Source organism: Baudoinia panamericana, assembly GCF_000338955.1.
Source record: "Baudoinia panamericana UAMH 10762 unplaced genomic scaffold BAUCOscaffold_9, whole genome shotgun sequence".
In the NCBI taxonomy this organism is placed as follows: domain Eukaryota; kingdom Fungi; phylum Ascomycota; class Dothideomycetes; order Mycosphaerellales; family Teratosphaeriaceae; genus Baudoinia; species Baudoinia panamericana.
This window is the reverse complement of record NW_006911265.1, coordinates 1127088-1139268: the sequence shown is the minus strand read 5'-3', so window position 1 is coordinate 1139268 and position 12181 is coordinate 1127088. Positions and strand designations below refer to the sequence as shown.

At 55.1% G+C, this 12181-nt stretch overlaps 2 protein-coding genes across 2 annotated transcripts; both read left to right on the top strand.

The window, feature by feature from the left end:
* Positions 1–2456: 2456 nt before the first annotated feature.
* BAUCODRAFT_149939 (uncharacterized protein) lies at positions 2457–9299 on the top strand (the record flags this gene model as incomplete). Its single annotated transcript, XM_007680333.1, has 4 exons — positions 2457–7764; positions 8387–8492; positions 8545–8935; positions 8988–9299. 4 exons carry the CDS (start codon positions 2457–2459, stop codon positions 9297–9299), a joined length of 6117 nt encoding a protein of 2038 aa, XP_007678523.1.
* A 1397-nt stretch (positions 9300–10696) lies between these two features.
* Positions 10697–11992, top strand: BAUCODRAFT_149938 (uncharacterized protein; the record flags this gene model as incomplete). Its single annotated transcript, XM_007680332.1, has 1 exon — positions 10697–11992. The coding sequence occupies one exon, from the start codon at positions 10697–10699 to the stop codon at positions 11990–11992; it is 1296 nt and encodes a 431-aa protein (XP_007678522.1).
* Between the last annotated feature and the right edge of the window lie 189 nt (positions 11993–12181).

Genomic DNA, 12181 nt, shown 5'->3' with positions numbered 1-12181 from the left:
AACCCGGTCTACATCTTCGTTTTCAACTGTGGTCTCAGTATTGGCTTCGACATTGACCTTGCCGTTTTCTCGGGACTCGGACGGCTTCTCTGATTCCCTTGCAGCAGCAGGCTTGTCTGAGATAGGTAGCTCGAATACCTGTGTCGGCTCAGCAAGCGCGCCGAGGTCGATGAAATCAGTGAAGTTGATCGTAGCGTCTCCCGATATTGGGGGTTGAGCAGCCGGATTTTGTGTGTTGTCGGCCAATCCAGTGTCTGCGGGCCTGACTACGAGCTGTGCTTGACCCTCATCTTCGGTGGGTATGGCACCGATGTCTGGCACACTCCGATCATTTTCACGGACAGAACCCTCTAAAACAACAGCTCTCACGCCAATCACGTCTGAAGCACCCGCGAAGTGAGCATCGAAGTCGATGGGTATTGTCAAGTCTTGCCGAATGTTCTGCCATATCAGCGTCTCCGGTCCAAATGAAATCTGCGCCGCCAGATCTGGCTGGTACTGGTGGTCTTCATCGTCGACTAGAGCACTCTTCGTGGTTTCGTCTCTTGATACAAGCACAGTATCCTCTGTGTCAAAGGAGCAGAATGCAGGCGTAGTAGCTGCGCTATCTGCATCATCCTGCAGGTCGTGGACTATGATGGTCTCATCCGGGTCGGCGTCTAATTCCCGAGATCCTGGTATATCTACTACAATACTGTCCTCCGCCTGCACTATCAACCGCTCACCGTTAATTTCAGTCCCCACCAGAAGAGGTTTTGGCATGGCTTCTGTCTCATTGAAAACATCAGTCCACTCCTCGTCGTGGCTGAGTACCGACGCCACTCCGCATCTAGATGGCAGATGCTCTAGCTCACCAGTCTTCGTGTCTTCCAATGGAAAAGCGGTGTCGATTCCAGCATCTTCGCCCAAAAGGTGATCCACAGTACCCGACATGTTCACAAACTCAAGCACGTCCGCCGAGCCAGTCTGCGGTGTGGAAAAACGTGGACTCTGACTGAGAATGGACATCGTCGACGCTTGCATATGTGACTCCCCATGATTCCGCCCAATGGTCCGTTGGACCGAAGCACGATAGCGGGCGTCCGCACTCGGACTCGCGCGCCGCATCGGAGTTTTGGGTCCGCAGAGCTCGTCGTCAGAGACGCTGACCAGTTCGCCATCGCCCGCTTCTTCTTCTTCCTCAACATGAGATGCTTCGCTTACGGCTCGCCGGCTTCGGTACTCGTTCTCATCATCCATGCGTTCGAACTTTGGTGCAGGTGAGCTGCAAGGCGTGGTGTCTCGGGAGCTCATAGATACCTCGCCCTCAACCTCCACTTCCGCTTTGGGTGTCCGCCTGACGGGGGATGTGCGCTTGACAGGCATGGTGGAGACCACGATCACAGCCGCAGCTTCTTCTTCTTCATGGGTCGGCGCGACTACATTAGCGTTTTCGTCGGAGACCGCGCGCTTGCGTGTTGCTACACCGCCTATCGGTCCGTACCCAGCGGCAGGTTCCTTCAGGCCGTTGCATGTGCTGGGCTTTGCGGCATGCGCATGCGCTCTCGTAACCTGTGTGATCTTCTTCGGAGAAAGGGGCTGAGCTTTCGGCGCCGTCGCTCTGGTTCGTCGTGCGGTTGTGTCTGTGCACTGCGTTTGAGAACCCGTCCTCCTGGCGCGCACAGAGTCTTCGTTCTTGGGCTTTGCAGCCGCCGTCCTCGTACGTCTGGCGGTATTGGAACCTGCGGCAGGCGCAGGTTGTTCCTTTATCCGCTCCACAGCATCCTTCCTTGGCCGACCTACCGGCCTTTTGGCTGCCTTAGCCTGCTCGACCGGGGCAGCTATTTCTAGGATCTCGCCACTGGCACCATCTTCGGGTGCGTCTTCCGTGGCTACAATTCGCATACCCTTGGCCTTGCCTGCCGTCTCCGCCTTCTTCGCTGTTGCGCGGCGCACCGGCTTCTTCCGGAGTATGTTGCTCAGATCAGCATCCTGCGTATCGGCAGCAGGCTCCTTGTAAGCCTGCCTGCGCGTTGCCACCATGCTGTTTGTAAGACTATGTTTCAGTAATGCAAGGTATGGACCTTGTCCGACGGCTGGCGCGATGAGGTGAAGCACGACTCATGTGTTGCGAATAAACAGCGGCAACATCCATAGATTGTTGCCCTGTGCGACAATCTCTGCGAGACTACGCCACGACTTATGGCTCCTGCCATCGCAATTCCTGCATGCCCTCATACTGCAACGATGCACAGCCTGAAGGGCTGAGGAAACTGGTTAGGTAGTGTGCGCATGGCATACTGGCATACGAGTGACATACAATTTGATCCATGAGCTAACAATCAGTGTATGTCTAAGACAATGTTCGGCTAGTCAACGTAGTCTTCTGGCACCGACCATGCCATGCTTCGGCGCGATCGTATACACGACATCCAGACGGCTTGACTGATTACTCTCATCCCAGTCAGGTTGAAGACATGGCTAAGACGTGGTCGGATCGAGATGCGCCAAGAGATGCCATTGCTTCCGGCATGGTATCATCTGGAACTGTCACAGCTTTACGCAACATTCTCCGCAAACATGATGCTTCGACCGCGCCTAGTGCTGTCGAGACCGAACCAGTGGTGCGCAAGCCATCTCGAATCACGGCAGCAGCGAGCAAGACCACAGGCACTGCGAGTAAAACTGTGCGCATACGCGAGGATGCCACAGGTCAACTTTCTCCGAAGGCCCAGTACGCGCTGGCCACGGAGATAGTCAATGTTAGTCTAAAGCAACTTAACACAGCCTGCAGGGCCAAGCAGGAGCGAAGGCTACAGAGAGGCGCAGACGTCCAATGTCTAAGCCCGTCCTCCAAGCAGAGTGGGCGTGGGAAGCCTCTACAGCCAGGGTCTGGAAACACTCCGTCGAAAGCGCGTGACGATACCGAGCGAGCGCAAAAGGCCCGCTCAAACAATCGAACAGCAGAGAACATATCGCGGCTAGCCGCCACAGCTGAATGTGCCAGGCTGGCCTTCTCCTATTTGCGCTCTACAAAGCCGCAAACTGTCGGCGCCAAGGAGCTCCCCTTATGGCAGCTCGAAAATGGCATGCTTACTCTCGCTAGCAATCTGGTCAGGCTGGACTTAGGAGACCTTGCCATGAAGGAGCTCGCTGCTCTCAAAGGCAGACTACTCGTCCATACATTAACATCCGCCGATGAGGTAACGAGCCCTGTCGGAAAAGAGACGCTTGCTTCTCTACTGTACTTGGATGACCGCTTGAGTAGTGCTCCGGAAGCACTAAAGCTTGCAATCTCGCATCAGATGTTGACTCTAAGACTTATCGCGGCGTTACAGCAGCCTAAAGTGATCGAAGCGGCTGCGCCATTCTTGGATCCCGAATGGGCCAACTCCCCAGCAAGCCTGATCGAAAGGTTACGGGTCAGTACTGGCGATGATGCTAAAGCAGCGAAGGACTTGGAAAATCTGACGCGGGTACTGCTGGTATTGTGTCCCAGTGCAGGCCCAGCTCACGACGCCGCGGCAAGCGATCAGAATCAGGTCGCTAACCCACGTACCGTCTTCCAGCTGCAAGTAGCGGCCCTGACGCTGCGGAAACGATGGTGGCGGCTCGCTGGTCATCAAGGCGACTCCAGCAGGGACCTGGTCAAGCCACTCTCCAGCTATGCGTCAGCTCTGTCTCGGCGAGCCAGTCATCAGCACCAAGACTCGTGGCTCCTGAAGACCATCGATGAGTGCCTGAAAAACCTTGACATTGACTTCAACCCTGACGATGAGTGGACGAACGACGTACGAGGCATTATGTTGGAGCGGCAGCTGTCTCAAATACTGGAGAAGGTCCGGAGTGCCAAATATCGGGCATCGCTGCAAGCGGTACTACCTGGGCTTCTACAACGCCTCGCTGACACCTATAACATCGCCGATTACCCACTTAGGCGCATGCGTGTCGCTACTGTTGTGATGCAGTTGCTCGGAGGCTATCCGGACCTAGTGCCTACTGACATGATGAAAATCTGGTCGAAGCAGGCTCCGCTTGAAGGTGGCCATCTTGCAAAGGATGAACGTCTGCAATCGTACGCGAATGACATCCGTGGTGCATGGACGATCACTAAAGCGTTGTCTGAGGGCACATTGAGTTCAACGGTCACGCGGCCGACACTGCTCGTCTGGCAGCGTATGATAGACGCCGCTAAGTCGCTCGGCGAGCTTAGCGACCGAGTCTATAATCCTGGCACCTTAACGTCAATGCTCCACAGTGTGGCTGCCTTCTTCGGCATGCTGGGGGATGAGCACTCACGTTTGGCTACGCTCCGAATGTACCATAAGCTCTTGCTGCTCGCCTGTCCAGGTAGTGAGCAGGAGTACTTAGTTTCAGCTGACCTCGCCCAGCAGTATTTAGAGCTTGGCCTGTGCGACAAAGCCTGCTCGATACTTGATCAAGTCACTGTTTCGGCAAACATGGGCAAGACGTCACGGGCCATCGATATGCGGCTGGCTTTAGTCCGTATACAGTATCATATTGCCGTTACTAATTACGAGGGCGCCCAGTCGTGCCTTGAGCAAGCTAAGAAACTCCGTGACAACCTCTCTCTGGAAGGTATCAGCGGGAGCGACCGCCAGGCCTTCGATGGCCTACATGCCTACGCCTGGATGCTGCACTCGAAGCTGCAGCTTCAAGTCGGGAGTTTTGCAGAGGCTTTACGTGCTGGTAAGCGATCGGTGAAGCTTTTCAATACTATCTGGACTTTACTTGAGCGGTCTGGCAGTAGAAGGCCTTGTTCCATGGAGAACAAGTCAGATGCGGTGGCAGAGTCCGAGTCCGAGCTGAACAAAGTGATTACCGGAGTTAGCAAGCTTCACTTGCAACCCAAGGCTTCAGAAGGGGATGCTCCGGATACCGTGGCTAGACGAAAGGGGCCACGCTTTTGGTCCGTTGTACCGAAGCTTGTACACGCATTGCTGCATCTGGGTGACTTGTACACGCATCACGGATTGTTCGCCGATGCGGATTATTACTCGCAGCGCGCAAACACCATTGCCGAGTCTGTCCCATCACCGAAGCTGCTATGCCGAGTAAGAATACATCGGGCGCGCCTACTTATGCTCGCACACCGGCTAGAAGACGCTGAACTATGGTTGACGAAATGCGAACCGGACATCCAGCACTGTGACTGCAACACGATAGCTGAGTACTTCGCCACAAAAGCTGCAATTCGAGTGAAAGAGGGTGTATTGGAGGAGGCACGTCGACTGTATCTGCAAGCTACCAAAGTCCTTGATGATCTGCAGTCGGAGCCGTACCTCCACCCAATGGACGTTTTCGAGCATGACAAATCCGAGCTAGTAAGAGTAATGCAGCAGGCCTATTTCACCTCAGACATAGAGGATCGTGGCGAGCGTATGCACACAAGCAAGGCCGCCAGAGCAGTACGCGGCAAAGCGAAGAATGCCGTTACACCTTCAAGCGAATCATACCGAGAGCGGGCGAAGACGGCGAATGAGCTGGAAAGGTCGAAGCAAAAGTCTTCGCAACTCACGCAGTCAGAACTACGAGCAAGCATCGCATTCGAAAGTGCCCTGATATGTCTGCACCTAGGCTCTGAGACGGAAGTGCAGGCGTATCTGAGACAGCCAGGAACGCCGTCACGCCAGGAGACTAACAGACGACTAGTGTTGCAGTACCACACCGTAATGCAAAAGGCCGCCCTCGCCATACAAGCGGATATCTCTCACGCTATCCTTCCAGAAGCCTCACTTGCTCTTCCAGCCGTCAGATATCCGGGCAGGCAGAGCAGTTCTCTTACTAGTGACAGCAGCTCAGACCGTCAACCTCCCTCTCATAAGCCTGTTGTGAAGAAAGGCCGCCCAAAGCCTAGCAAGCAACAGCACTACTCAGATATACTTCTCGAGGCGCGAAGTTGCCTCCTTCCGTGCAACGACTTCCCAGCAGCCTCGGTGCCTACGGCATTTGCATATCGTCACAGCTCCCTGCTCTCCGCGGTAACGATGCTGCTATCAGCTGCCGCATCTCTGCACCCCGAGCACGCAATGCACCCTCTTCAGCACGCGCTCCACCTTGAGCAGCCCAAAAATCATGCCCGCCAATGCGAAATGAACGCTGTCGGTATCGATCACGAACAAGCGGCAATAACCGCCAGTCACTCGTGGCCTGAGCCGCGCCCTCACTCACAAGCGCCTAGCTCCTCTGCTGCGGAGTTCCAGAAGCGCTTCGTCGACATTCTTCCCTCCTCCTGGGCTGCAGTATCTCTCAGTTTGAACGATGACTGCACGGAGCTCTATGCGGCGCGGTACAAAGCCGGCCAGACTCCTCTTCTCCTGCGGCTACCGTTCTGTCGCCACAAACCGGACGTTGAGGATGAGGTGGCCTTTGACTACCAGAGAGGCAAAGCCGAGCTGCAAGAGATTATCGAGACCTCGAACTACAGTTGCCACAACTCTGGAAGCGCAGACACTAAAGGAGCAAAGAGCAACTGGTGGAGCGAACGGGAAGCGCTTGACCGCCGCCTACATGAGTTACTTATCAATATGGAGAACATCTGGCTTGGCGGATTCAAGGGTGTGTTTTCACAACATTCGAGACGTTCTGAGCTCTTGGCAAGCTTTCGTAGGTCCTTGGACGGTATCCTAGCGAAATACCTGCCATCTCGACAGGGTGTGAAGAGCCGCGTTGATAATGTCGAGCTCAGTGACGAGACGCTCGAGCTGTTCATTAGTCTCGGCAACGTCGAAGAAAGCACGTCCGACCTCGACGAGCCACTTGCAGATCTTCTTTACTTCGTCATCGACGTACTGCACTTCAACGGCGAGCCTAATGCGTATGATGAAGTTGATTTCGACGGGTTATCAATCGAGGTGCTAGATGCGCTCAAAGCATATCACGGCGCTGCCGTAAGTGACAAGCAAGGCGATCAACATCTGGTGCTTATTCTGGAGAAGCGTCTACAAGCATTTCCGTGGGAGAGCCTGCCCTATCTTGAAAGCGCCAGCGTCAGCCGGGTTGGCAGTATGTCAACGCTCAGAGAATGCATACTGGCTATGCAGCAGCGACGTGGTGCAGACACGGAGCAGTACAGCATCAGTCTGCGGGCTGGCACGTATATTCTAAATCCTTCCAAAGACCTCGTCAACACCCAAGCAACACTAGGGGCGCCGCTGTCAAAGCTGGCGGAGGCAGATAGTGCTGCATGGACCGCCGTCGTAGAGCGCACGCCGAGCGAGAAAGAGTTCCGAGAGGCACTTACGCGTTCCTCAATGCTACTCTACTTTGGTCACGGCGGGGCTTCGCAATACATTAGGCCGAGATCGATTAAGAGACTGGACAGCTGCAGTGAAGTTGTCTGGCTAATGGGCTGTTCTTCCGGTGCGGTTACAGAATACGGCGAGCTCGAACCTTTCGCGCTCCCTCTGGCGTACTTGATGGCCGGACAAAGCTCGCGGAAGGTTGATGGACAATGTGGAAACGAGCAGCAACAGGCGTCAAGCCGCCGCTGTATGGCAGTTGTGGCCACTCTCTGGGATGTCACGGACAAGGATATTGATCGTTTCTCTTTGGCAGTGGGAGAGCAATGGGGACTGTGGCCTGCATCAGAAGCGTCCAAGCTGCCCGCAAAAACACATAAAAAGCGCGAACGCCTGGTTGCGCCGTCGACCCCACAGCAAGTACACAAGACACCCAAAGCTCCTCGAACAGCAAAGACAACCGCTGCCACAGCGAAGACACCATGTCTGAGCCAGGGTCGGAGTGAGCTACGACAGCAGCCGGGTACGAGGCGAAGCTTGGTGAAAGCGGTGGCAAGCAGTCGAGGTGCTTGCTACTTACGGTATCTTAATGGAGCTGCGCCGGTTGTGTACGGTGTTCCTGTGTACCTTAGTGACTGACAGTCGCTTTGGTAGCTAGTAGCAATTTTCTCGGTCGTTCATATAGTTGGTATCCATGGACAGAGTGCACGTCACCGCGTCATTGTGAACTTCATTCAAGCAGGACGGATTGCGGCCTTAGGCTAAGATCACCGCCAAGCCGCGACTCCTTGCTTTGCCAACCGCGCCTTCACACCAGCCTGATCATCTTCATCACCAACATCTCCCTCCTTGCACTCACCATACACTCCTTCGACAAGTGCCTTGCCCAAGCTTTACGCACTGATTTGCCAGCTCTTCTGTGCCACGCCTCCGCTTATCCAGCATGGGTGACATGGATACCTACAACGACGACTCGCGTCCATACGAAGGTACATACCGCACCAGCTTCCGGTTGAATAGGCAGCGTGACTACGGCAAAGGGTGTCCACTCAGTAGTGAGCAACAGTAATTGCTACACACAGCTTCACTACTGTCATGGATATCGTAGCCGCACGCATAGCATAGCCCCTACTAACTTTTGGCAGATGACCGCAGCTACCCTCCGCCCCGTGACCGCTCTCGCTCGCCAGGTCCGGACCGCGATGGCGACATCAGGGTTCGCGATGAGCCATCCAACGGGCGCAGTGACCGGTGAGTAGATCACTGATCGCGGAAGGAGCTATTCAAACTAACGAGGAAACAGCGGCCCACCACCGAAGAGAGGTCAAGACGACGACGATGACGAATCGATCAATCCCGGATCTAATCTCTTCGTCACCGGCATCCATCCACGTCTTAGCGAGGACGAGATCACGCGTTTGTTTGAGAAGTATGGCGCCGTGGAAAAGTGCAACATTATGCGTGACCCACATACCCGCGAGAGCCGCGGCTTCGGCTTCGTGAAGATGACTACTCCCGAAGAGGCCGATGCGGCGAAGGACGGATTGCAAGGCGAGGTGTACGAAGGCAGGACGCTGAGCATCGAAAAGGCGCGTCGCGCTAGGCCACGCACGCCCACCCCCGGCAAGTACTTCGGACCACCAAAGAGGGATGAGCGCCCTGCGCGTGGTGGGGGCTACCGTGACCGCTACGACGTAAGTTTTGCAAATTCAGTACAACAAGCTCAGTGCGCTGACTCGACCGTAGGATCGTGGCAGTGGCTACGGCAGGCGCGACGACTACCGCAGCGGCGGGCGCGGTGGAGGCGGCGGATATCGTGATCGCTACGACGATCGCGGCCCCTCGCGTCGGGATGACTATGCTCCGCGCGGTGATCGCTATCGTGATGATCGCTACGGAGACCGTCGCGGAGGTGGTGGCGGCGGCGGCGGCTATGGCTACGAGAGATCGTCGCGTGGCCCACCTGCAGAAGGCGCACGCTATGGTGGCGATTCCGCTGCTCCTCGTGACCCGCCACCCGCTCGTAGCTACGATGACCGCCCTCGCAACTATGACTAAGTTCGGAAGGTGCAGAGGTAGGCGCACTTGCATCGCTACTGACTGAGCAGGCATGAAGTGGCCATCTTGCATACGAGAGAAGACCGAAGACGGCAGAAGCTTCAGACTTGAGATTGCACCAGCACGTAAGATTGCATTTCGGAGTCGGCTATGCGGCAGATCAGCATCATGTATCACTACACCCTTCCCTTCCGGTGCGGCATGCGGCAATGTGTTACTAGCAGCAAAAGGGACGTGGACGCAACGGTAAACGGAGAGATGCGACTTGCGACTACACTACTTGACCGCGTGAAAGTGATGCAGCCAAAGCATCACTGCATCGACTTCGATAGAATGGATGAGACTGCTTCCTTTCCATTTCGTGACCGGCCTGCAACTGTCGCACTGGCAACTTAAGCCTACTACATCTTTCCGACGCACTACAGTCAGAAGTGCTCCTTCAGTCAGCTCCGAGTCGTCCAGTGTCCGTTCGGTCTCGAAATTGCGGCAATGTTTCACAGCACGCTCAGCACGTCTCACCGCCACCGAGATGTCTGTATCATCACATCCAAGTCCGCACTGTGATACATGCATCCCACTCACATCGTCCCCCTTCTGTATGAGCCCCTGACATACTGGACGGATCTTGCTGTTAGACGCCGCCCGACTGGCCTTGCTGGACTTCTGACTGGAGCGGCATTGTTACACATTGCATGCATATCGTCCAAAGAACCTCGGACATGGTAAATCTTCGCAGCATAGAGCGTCTTACTGACTCTGTTGCAGGTCTTCCTAACGAGGCAGCGAATGCAGCTCCACATGTGGGCGCGTCAAAGTCTGCAGACTACTTACATGTTGATTGACATTTACTTTTTCGTTGGCATTCGGCATCTTTCTTGGCTCTCGCTAGTTCATTTCCTACACGCAGCCGCTCTAAAGTCTTGCTGCGTGAAGTATTGGATCACTTCGCAGGCGCGACAGAAACATGGTAGGTCGGCGGCCTCACGTGCTTGCTTGCTGCCATCGAACGCAGCATCATTTCCTTGTTTGGCGGCATGTGCGACTGCTGGAGCTGTATGTAGACCATATAGTGATAGCAACATTGACGCATCGTTGCGGATTTGTGAGATTCCACGTGCTTAACCGACCGTGCAGGTTGTCCACGCATTCCCCACGTATTAAATCTATTTTCGATTCCTCATGGTTGGTACTTGCACGTATCTTATACCAATAACAAGCTTGAGGGCTTGCCATCTCATGGCAAGCAGCTATGCGTCAGCTATGCGCCGGTGGGCCTTGAACGCTGGATTGAGAGCTGAAGCGCACGGCTTGCGAGGTCATGGTCCTTCACCTGTAGCACTCCTCCCATAGGCAGACATCTTGCGACAACCTTCACCACGGCGCCCTTTCGCCGAAGGATGGTAGCGCACCGGTGCGTGCCTTTTCTCATCGTAGCCGCCCTCTGCACTGGGTTCCTCTTCGTGGTCTTTCGATCTAGCTCATGGCGGGATATACCGCAGAGTCTCGGGCTAGGACACCATGAACCCACGGAGTACGAGAAGATACATGCGCTGCCAGACCTGAGGACGACCCGACCGAAGGTAGACTACCCGCATATCGGAGAGGGGGTGTTCAAGGAACCGAAAATTGAGTCTAGCTCGCCATATCCTGTTGGACAGACAAAGCCACCAGGCAGCAATTACACCCGATGCTTGGTCGTGGCAAGACTGAAGAGCGAGAGCACAGCATGGATTGACGAGCAGCTGGATGATATGCTCGCAAGTGGACTTCTGAGTAAGGCCGTCTATACAGTAGACGACCGCTCTGCACCACTGCATCCGCCTCGCAACAAGGGTCACGAAGTGATGGTATACCTCAGCTATATCATAGATTTCTACGACGACCTTGCGGACGTCAATATCTTCATGCACGCGCACCGCTACACTTGGCATAATAATGAGCTGCTCAACAACGACGCGAGCCTGATGGTCAGACATCTGAGCCCGGAAAGGGTCACGAGAGACGGCTACATGAATCTACGTTGCCACTGGGATCCCGGTTGCCCTTCTTGGCTGCATCCTGGAGCTACGGAGAAAAACCCGGAGAAAGGGGAGGAGACGCTTGTGGCAGATGCCTGGGCCGAGTTATTCCCATTCGATCCCATACCCGCCGTACTGTCACAGCCATGTTGTGCACAGTTCGCCGTCTCGAAGGAACGTGTCTTAGCCCTGCCAAAGCAGCGTTACGTTGGCCTTCGCGACTGGGTCTTACGGACCGAACTCTCGGACTACATGTCTGGTCGCGTGTTTGAGTACACCTGGCAGTTCTTGTTCACTGCCGCACCATTACATTGTCCGAGCATGAGCGCATGTTACTGCGACGGGTACGGATATTGTTTCGGCTCGCCTCAAGCTTTCGACTACTGGTTCGAGATGCGGTACTTGCGCGAAAGTTACAAGCAGGAGTTGCATATATGGCGCGAGCGGGCCGATTTAATCGAAGAGGCTCGGCAGCGGAGTACAGATGGTAGAGTCAAGGAAGATGCCTTGCTTGAGGTGCCGGAGCCGGGACGCAACGTTTGGTTACGGGACCAGATCAAAAACTTGACCGTAGAGATGGAGCGTTCCCGAAGCGCTGCATTCGAGCTGGGCAAAGAACCACGGCACAGAGCTCTGGAGGCAGGGAGAGAATGGAGAGATGGCGACGGCTATTGACCTGCACGGTTCGGGATTGTACATATTGCCCGGAATTGCGCATAATGCGAGCAGTTCGACCTCTGCAAGCGGATGGCAGCTTTCTCTCGCTGACAGGCTCGCAAGCTGCAGGTCATCGCAAGGTGATCAGCCGGGTGGGGTTGCATCCTTCCCTAACGGTTTCTGAAATGCTTAGAAGCTGAGCCTCGC